Source organism: Cervus canadensis, chromosome 21, assembly GCF_019320065.1.
Source record: "Cervus canadensis isolate Bull #8, Minnesota chromosome 21, ASM1932006v1, whole genome shotgun sequence".
Classification (NCBI taxonomy): Eukaryota; Metazoa; Chordata; class Mammalia; order Artiodactyla; family Cervidae; genus Cervus; species Cervus canadensis.
The window spans coordinates 21,432,268-21,441,365 of record NC_057406.1 but is presented as its reverse complement, the minus strand read 5'-3'; the positions used below and the strand labels follow the sequence as shown (position 1 = coordinate 21,441,365).

Genomic DNA, 9,098 nt, shown 5'->3' with positions numbered 1-9,098 from the left:
GAAACACATCAGTGAGACGCAGGCCAGTAAAACTTTGGTGGGTAAGAAAATGCTAGAAGGTGACAGATGCTCTCATCTCCCCCAAGTAATCCTTTCCTGAAGATAATAGAAAACAGCACAGAAAGAAGCAACTTGCTCAGCATGGCACATATCACTGGCTCTTCAGTTTGAAAAAAAAAAAACAAAAACAACCCAGGAGGGAGAGGTATATGTGTACTTATAGCTGATTCACATTATTGTATGGCAGAAACCAAAGCAACATTGTAAAGCAATTAACCCCTAAATAAAGATAAATTAAAAAATAGAATCCAGGAATCTTCTCATTCTGTCCTATGTTAAACTCTCTCCCACAAATGCCAGCCATTCCAACTTGTTAAACTCAGTAACAGTCCTTCTTATTCTTTGAAAAATAAACACCACCTTTCAAAATAAGCTACATGATCTACTTCAATTGATCTAATTTGTGGTTTGTATTTAAACTGCCAACTACCTCCTAGATGAATATTTACTGAATATTTTAGTTTTTCCACCAGGTAAATACCTTAGTAAACTATCACGACTTGTATGCAATCTCTTAAGTGTATGATGCGTCCCAATTTTGGAGAGATTAAAAGATGAAAAAAACTGAATTGAAAAATCCATTTTTAACAAACCTGGATTCTGGAGTTTACATTTCTATGTGAAACCTAGAACAAATATACTGGGGCTTATCTTGCTTTGGAGTTTTCTCCATCTGGAATGACCTCTTTTTCCTCTAATCTCTACTTGTTCATATTCTAAGCATTCATCTAAGCCCAGCCAAAAGCCAGCTCCCCCATGAAGGCCTCCTGACACCCCTACTCTGACCTCTTACAGCACTTAAATGGAGTCCCTGGAAGGTACCATGAGCTGCAGTTGTGGTCAACTGTCTTCAGCTCTTTCACAACAAAGATCGTGTCTTCAGATGTACAGAACAGACTTTTGGACTCTGTGGGTGAAGGCGAGGGTGGGATGTTTCGAGAGAACAGCATCGAAACATGTATATATTATCTAGGGTGAAACAGATCACCAGATCAGGTTGGAGGCATGAGACAAGTGCTCGGGCCTGGTGCACTGGGAAGACCCAGAGGGATCGGGTGGAGAGGGAGGTGGGAGGGGGGATCGGGATGGGGAATATATGTAAATCCATGGCTGATTCATGTCAATGTATGACAAAAACCACTACAATATTGTAAAGTAATTAGTCTCCAACTAATAAAAATAAATGGAAAAAAATAAAAATTAAAAAAAAAAAAAAAGATCGTGTCTTACAATCTTCTCGAACACCCAACCCCCATGAATGCAGAGCAGCGCCATACACACAGAAGGTGTCCAAAGGCATATCCCCAGGACTATCTGAGTGGACAAGACCTTTTCATCCACAGTCACAAGTACTGTTCCTACCCATATCCTCCAGCTGCAGTCTCTGTCAGTGTGACAGGAGCACCTTCAGTGCCTCTAGGCTCAGATGGCCAGTGCAAGTTCGATGCCTGAAGCAGGGCACCCAAAGCTGGTGCTCTGGGACAACCCAGAGGGATGGGGTGGGAAGGGAGGTGTGGGGGGGGGTTCAGGATGGGGGGGACACATGTATACCTGTGGCCAACTCATGTTGATATACGGCAAAAACCATCACAATATTGTAAAGTAACTATCTTCTAATTAAAATAAATAAATATTTTAAAAAAGCATAAGGAGCTAAGTTTTCTCACCTAAAAGCTGCTTTATAGACATCTGAGGGGCTTTTATGACTGTTCAGTAATGAAAGGACTTTACACTGTACGTAAGAATCACCCAATGAATTCGACTGCCAATAAAAGAATAAATTCCACAAGGATCTGAGTTGTCCAAGAAGATACCCAAATGGGGTGGAGAGACAGGGAGATCCCAAATGAAACAAAGGAGCCTGGAATTGTGATGGGTTCTATTCAGAGGGTCACAGGATTAAGACTAAATATTAGATCATAGATTTCCCTCTTGTTTCACCCTTCAGAAACACTGCCTTTTGATTATATTAGCTAATCCTGGATTTGGTCAAATGACTGAACACGGACATATGGAGATTATGAAATCTGGGAATATACCAACAGAGTAGAACAATTTTTAAGACAGCCATATTAAAAAATTTCTAGACCTACTAAACAAGGGAAAAACAGCTCTAAGTCTAAACAGTTTAACTTGACACATGGGGCTCATCTCGGATTCCTAAGAGGTCTGTGGCGAAGACGGCATTTCAGGAGGAGGTGACAAGACAGATGGTGATTAGGAAGTGGGGGGGTGGGTGCTAGCAAGGGCTGTCCTGTAGCCACATCATCCAGCCGCTACGTGGCCTCTGCTTCTCTGCACTCAAGTTTCCTCTATGGTTTCCCCTGTAAATGATGCCTTCCATATAAAATGAAAACAGCAATGATTAGCTCCTTTTGCAGAGCTGTCCTGAGGATTATAAACAAGTAGCAAGTACCCGCAGAATGTTCAGAACTGTTGTACAGACCATGCAAGAAACAAGACAAACACGGAAGATACAGACAAGAAGGGAATGCCTGGAAAGCTCAAAACAGGTCATTTATATTATTCCCAGGAATACACTGACCCCATCCTCTTCCTCCAACTATCTGGGAAACACACATGCTTTGCAGAATAAGCAAAGCTATGTTAACCCCTGTTCTTTCTTTTCACAGTTTTTTTTTTTTCCTCTCCATCATTAAAAAAACTTTACGTAAAGGTAGGCAGAACAATAACGTAAATCTCTGTGGACCCAGTATCCAGCCATATAGCCCTCGGGTCATAACTAACCTTATTTTACCCACAGAAGGAAATGGCAACCCACTCCAGTATTCCTGCCTGGGAAATCCCATAGACAGGAGCCTGGTGGGCTACGGTCCACGGGATCGCAAAGAGTTGGACATGACTTAGCGAATGGACCACCACAACTATGCATTCCTCACTCCCAGTCCTGTGGGATGCTTTTGAATCACATTCCAAGCATAGACCATATCACTTTTTATAGTTTTTTTTTTCTTTTTGAAACATGTAAGTCATAGCTCTTTGATTTTCTTGACTCAACATTCCTGATGTAACTTATTTTAGTGGTAAAATTGAGGTGATATCAGAGGTGCCCTTGGGGCCAGAGGAAAATTTAGAAATGAATGACTTCAATAAAAATGAGACAGCGAGTCAAGACATAGGTAAAGTAGCCTTAGGACCTGTGTTATCATGATGTTGTGAGTTCTGCTTTATCTTGTGGTTCAGCTGGATCTCAGTCCTACAGCATCAGCTCGAGGAGGAAGGAGAATGTCTCACGTTTCCCTGAACAGTCTGACCTCTCTCCTGCCTCCACATCTCTCTTGCATTGTTGTTCTTTGATTGCTACGTTGTGTCTGACTCTCTGCGACCCCCTGGACTGTAGCCCACCAGGCTCCTCTGTCCAAGCGGTTTCCCACGCAAGAATACTGGAGTGGGTTGCCATTTTCTCCTCCCCGGGAATCTTCCTGACCTAGGGATCAAACCCACATCTCCTGTGTCTCCAGCACTGTCAGGCAGATTCTTTACCACTGAGCCACCAGGGAAGCCGGTCCTCCCGTTACTGGACCCGTAACCACTGTCAACTTCGAGCTGTCTTCCTTCCTCAATTCCTCCAGTCAAAATGCTCCTTATTGGGACTTTTCTGGTGGTCCAGTGGCTAAGATTCCACACTCCCAATGCTGGGGGCCTGGGTTCCATCCCTGGTGGGGAGAACTAGATCCCACATGCCACAACTAAGAGTTTGCATTCCACAGCTAAGATCCGGTGCAGTCAAATAAATAAAATATTAAAAACCTTTCTCTCTGCATTGCATCCACACCACACAATAGGTACTCAATAAATGCTTGTGTTTTGACTGAATGGGACAGAGGGCTTATCTCCCTCTGTCTTATACCTTAATGGTTTTCACACCTCTCCTAGTACATTTTAAGTCCCTGAGGAAGTAATTGTGTTTAATCAGCTCTGTGTCCCCTATGTCCTCATGAGTTTATCTGCACACAGTAGGTGCTCAAAAAGTGTCTCATGACACTTAGGGCTCTAGGAAAAGCCCTAACTTTGCCAAGAGGTCAGAGAATTATAAAAGCTTCTGGAGAATGACTTCATGTAAATTACAGGCACATGAGCAAAAATACAACATGGTGACTTTTTTCACTGGTTTCTCCTCTTAGGGAAGCAAATTTGGGCTTGTCATCATCAAAGGAAAAGAATTCGGGCGTGGCTTCCTCTGTCCAAATGACCAAACAACACCCTAATCCTACTTTTCTCTCTTGCCTCTTCTCAAGGTGAAGGCTACGTGGAGTTACTGCACAGAGGATGGAAATCCAGGCCTGAGTCTGAGACAGAGGTCCTCTGTGCTGTGCCTGCTCATTAATTAGCCACTGGAAACTCCGGGACAGGGCCATTAACATGCTCATAAACCTTTGATTTTAAATGTTTTCGCTTAGCCACAATCCTAATGTGACTCTCCTTGTAAGCTGGTCGGAGGACATTTGTTTCTTCACATTTCTGAGGCTCATTAACTCCGGCAGCCCAGCGCCTCATTAACTAGCCCATTTAGGGAATTTCGTCTCCTGCCGGCAAAGCCTCCATCCCCTGGCCTCCCAGAGCCTCTGGAGGGCACCTAATTGGGACAGCGTGGGGGCTCCCGGGAGGGCGAGGGGCTCATCCACCTGCTGTCAAAGCCTCCTCCCTCCCTCTGGCCTCCCAGAGTCTCTGGAGGGCACCTAACTGGGATGGCATGGGGGGTCCCGGGAGGGCAGGGGGCTCACCCACCTGCTATCCTCCCGATGGGCACGGCGTGCTCCTCAGGCGGCGAGACGGAAACCATGATGTGGTTCATGTATGCCAGGTCCTCCCGATGCGAGAGGTTGATGGGCTTCCCCTCCCGGTGCAGCCCATCCTCAGAGAGCCGCGGCTGCTTGAAATCCACGGAGTGTCGGGGGTTCAGGATCAGGGGGTGCATGATCGGGCTGGGCATCAGCTGGATGACCCGCGTGCCCTCCTGCCGGGGGCTGGAGGGCCTCGGGTGGGGCTCGGATGACGGCGGGCAGTGGTTGTTCTCCATGGGAGACACTGACAGCGGGTAGGGCTCCTGGTGGTTGTTCTCCTGGTGGAGCCTCGGTCCCTGGGCCCTCTCGGCTGGGGAGAGGCGGCGGATCATGTTGTCCAGGGGGGACCGGAGGGGCCGCTGCTCGGGGTCGGGAGAAGGCCGGTGGTTTGTTGTGATGGGTGACCTGGAACGGTGCAACAGTTCAATGGTGGGAGGGTTCTGGTGTACGTTCTCGGCCGACGGCCTTGAGGTCCTCTGGACACCATTATCTGTGGGGCGGAGGGAAGGACAGTCAGTGACCCAGACGGATGCTCAGGGGAGGGAACCCCACAGCAATCCTAAAGGTGACAAGCATGGAGCATGTGCAGGTGTAGGAAGACCCTTTCCCCCCATATGTGCAATCTTTTTCCCCCGCTTAAAAAAAAATTAAATTGCACATACTTGAAATTTTTTTCCTGCCCCTGGAGAAGCTAAGAATGTCTACAAGTATTCCATTTATCACCTATTAGTGGCTTATAAACACAAGGAAGCCACACACTCATTCTTTATTCATTCTTTATCTTTTTGTTACTTGACTCTTTAGTGTGGTTTTTCAGGGCCCTTGAGGGTCTCTCTCGAGAGGCTTTCACTGACTTACATTTTCATAACCCAATTTTCATATTCTCTGCTTCCAGGAGTTGTTGCTATTAATGATAAAGATGATGAAAATAATAAAGCAATTACTGTCTATTCTACGGATTGGATTATATTGTTTAAAATTTACAATATACCCTGGTGACTCAGATGGTAAAGAATCTGCCTGCAATGCAAGAGATCCCAGGTTTGACCCCTGGGTCAAGAAGATTCCCTATAAAAGGGAATGGCAACCCACTCCAGTATTCTTTCCTGGAGAATTCCATGGTCAGAGGAGCCTGGGGGACTACAGTACACGGAGTCACAACGCATTGGACACAACTGAACCCACTAATACTTTCACACAAGTAGAAGATGCTACCGTTACTCCTGTTTATAACATGAGAGAAAAATGGAGGCATAAAGAAGTTAAGCAGGGACTTCCCTGGTAGTCCAGTGGTTAAGAATCTGCCTTGCAATGAAGGGGAGAGGGATTCAATCCCTGTCAGGGAACTACGATTCCACATATCACCAGGAAACTAAGCCTGCACAGTCTATAGCCCATGGGCCACAAGTTGAGAGCCCAAGAGCCATGGCAAAAGATCCCACATGATGCAATGACGATCTTGTGCAACTAAGACTGACACAGTCAAATAAACAAATATTCTTAAATAAAAAGTTAAGCAACTTGCCCGAGGTCACCCAGACAGATAGACTCCAGTCAGATTCTATAGCCTTATATGCCCATTAGAGCATCTACCTCTTTGCTATGTACAAACTGGGGGCAGCAGGGGGTGGCGGGGGGAGGGGGGAGTCACATCAAACCCTGCTCTGAGCAGGCACAGTGGGCCTGATTTACAGAATGACAATCTTGCACTTTAAAGAACATTTAGGAGCATGTTGTTTCTGAATTCACAGTCCCTACAAATGGTCAGACAGGTAGAGTTAAGAAGGGAGAGTGGACCCCTGACAATAAATGCCTCTACCCCATCCCACCTTAATTCTCCAGCTGAAGACATTTGAGCAAAGACAACATCAGGAGTGTACACAGCTCAGTGGCAGAAGTAGCTCCATGGGCTGGGATGAGGGAGGGACCAGCAAACACATGGCTTTAGGAGGCCCTGTTCTTAATAGGGTCAGAAGTGCAGAAATCTGCCTACAGACACGGAACTTTCTCCAGAGTCCCCTACTCATCTCAGTGAGGTTTCTCTGGCCACATCTATTCCCAGAGCTGTTTCACCAAAAGCATGCATATACCTGCAGGTCCTTTTTCTGGTCAAAGACTTGTCCATGGTTCTAAGTAAAGCAAGACAAAGTCATCTCCTTTCACCATGACGTCAGTATCTATATGAAGAACATATAAAGGGGATCTGGGAATCTGATAGAGTTAGCACACAAGAGTCAAAGGTGGTTGTTTTTTAAAGTTTAACACAGGGACAACAGGAAAATGGGGACTCCACTAGATCTCACCAATCATATGAGATGGTGAACAAAAGGAACATTGTTCTTCATGATCATCTGCCTGAAAGCAAAGGGCTTACTTTGTAATCACTATATAACATGCTGCTATGAATTTAAAAGTGCTTAATCATTGGATTGGCTTCCCAGGTGGTTCAGTGGTGGTTCAACCTGCAACGCAGGAGATGCCAGAAATGCAGGTTTGATCCCTGGGTCAGGATAATCCCTTGGAGGAGGAAATGGCAACCCACTCCAATATTCCCTGGAGAATCCCATGGGCAGAGAAGCCTGGCAGGCTGTAATCCATAAAGTCACAAAGAGTTGGACATGACTAAGCATGCACATAATCATTGGAATAGCTACCAATAGAAGACTGATTTAACAAATGAGAGTCTCTCTCTAAATGATGAAGGATACACAACTATAAAATGGAATAAGGAGTACCTTAATATTGTGCTAAGGACCAGTCTCCAGGCTCTATGGTTAGATAAGTAAAGTAAGGTGAAATACTATGGTATGCTATCATTTTTCTCCTCATAAAGAGGATTTCAGTTTCAATAATGGCAGAATGACTTGTAGCAGACTAATTTTCCTGTGTGTCTGGATAAAATGTATTTATAAAAGTTATTGACGGACTTCCTTGGTGGTTCAGTGGTTAAGACTCTGTGCTTCCAATGCAGGGGGTATGGATTCAATCCCTGGTCAGGGAACTAAGATCCCACATGCTTTGAGGTATGGCCAAAAAAAAAAGTCATTGAGGGGATTTTAGTCTTGCAAGAAAGGAACTGTCCAGAGTGAGATCCAAATTTATACAGCTTTCACCCAGACAGTAAAGAAGCTGCCTGCAATGTGGGAGACTTGGGTTTGATCCCTGGGTTGGGAAGATCCCCTGAAGAAGGGAATAGCTACCCACTCAGCAGCATTCTGGCCTGGAGAATTCCATGGACAGAGGAGCCTGGTGGGCTCCAGTCTATGGGGTCACAAAGAATCGGACAAGACTCAGTGACTTTCACTTTTTCACCCAGAGGGACCTCCCCAGTCCATGTAGTCTGGAGCAGCTAGAAAAAGAACAGAAAGGTGCTTGAGATGCCAGGGAGTAGAGGATGAAGCTGCCAGAAGGGCAAAAAAAAAAAAAAAAAACCTGAGACAATTTCCACAATGAAGAGAGCCTCAGAAGGAGTAGCCACTAACGGGCACATAAAATTCCCCAAATCCTTAACATGTGCTCCTGACCAGCAGTGCGCAGGGGAAACTCCAAGGAGCTCAATGAAAGGGAACAGCTGCATGGTTTAAAGACATGAGCAGAAATCTCAGCTGCTGGTCACAGTACTGCTGGCAAGAGTTCAGAGTTGGAGATCTATCAAGGAAGACTCTGAAAACACCTCAGGCTATTTATTACCCCAGAATGGTCATACCTTTGGAATAGGACTAGTGCTCTAGGACAAAGGGATCTGCCTGAGCACTAAAGGTAAAACTGAAATAGATGTTCCCTAGCCAAATATAAGATCTAGCCTCCACAAATTCAAATTGATCAGCCAGTTATTTAACTGTTGCCTACTAGCAGAAAAATCAACACTCTTCAGGGGAATGTAACATAATCCAGAGTCTCTATAACATATTATTTATAATATTAAGTATCCACTAAAGATTTCCTAGACATGTAAAGAAACGTAAAAATATGACCCATATTCAAGAGGGAAGGCAGGCAATAGAAACAGATGCAGATAATCTAGATACTGGAAGGAACAAATAAGAACTTTAAAGTAGCTATTATAAATAAGTTCAAGTACTTAAAGATAATGGTGGTAATGACTAATAACAGATGAAGATCATCAGAAGAGAAAAGGAAACTATCAAAAAAGGTTTTTGAACTGAAAAATACAGTGCTTGAAATACTGGACTGGACAGACTTAGCAGATGGGAGATGATAAAAGAAAGGGTT

General features: G+C 44.8%; 1 protein-coding gene across 2 annotated transcripts in view; it reads right to left on the bottom strand.

The window, feature by feature from the left end:
- Positions 1-9,098, bottom strand: part of ETV6 (ETS variant transcription factor 6) — a 276,040-nt gene that overhangs the window by 19,015 nt on the left and 247,927 nt on the right. For both annotated transcript variants that reach the window (XM_043440391.1, XM_043440390.1), the window contains exon 5: positions 4,810-5,355. In XM_043440391.1, the coding sequence (XP_043296326.1) occupies positions 4,810-5,355 (546 nt within the window). The remainder of the gene's footprint in view (positions 1-4,809; positions 5,356-9,098) is intronic.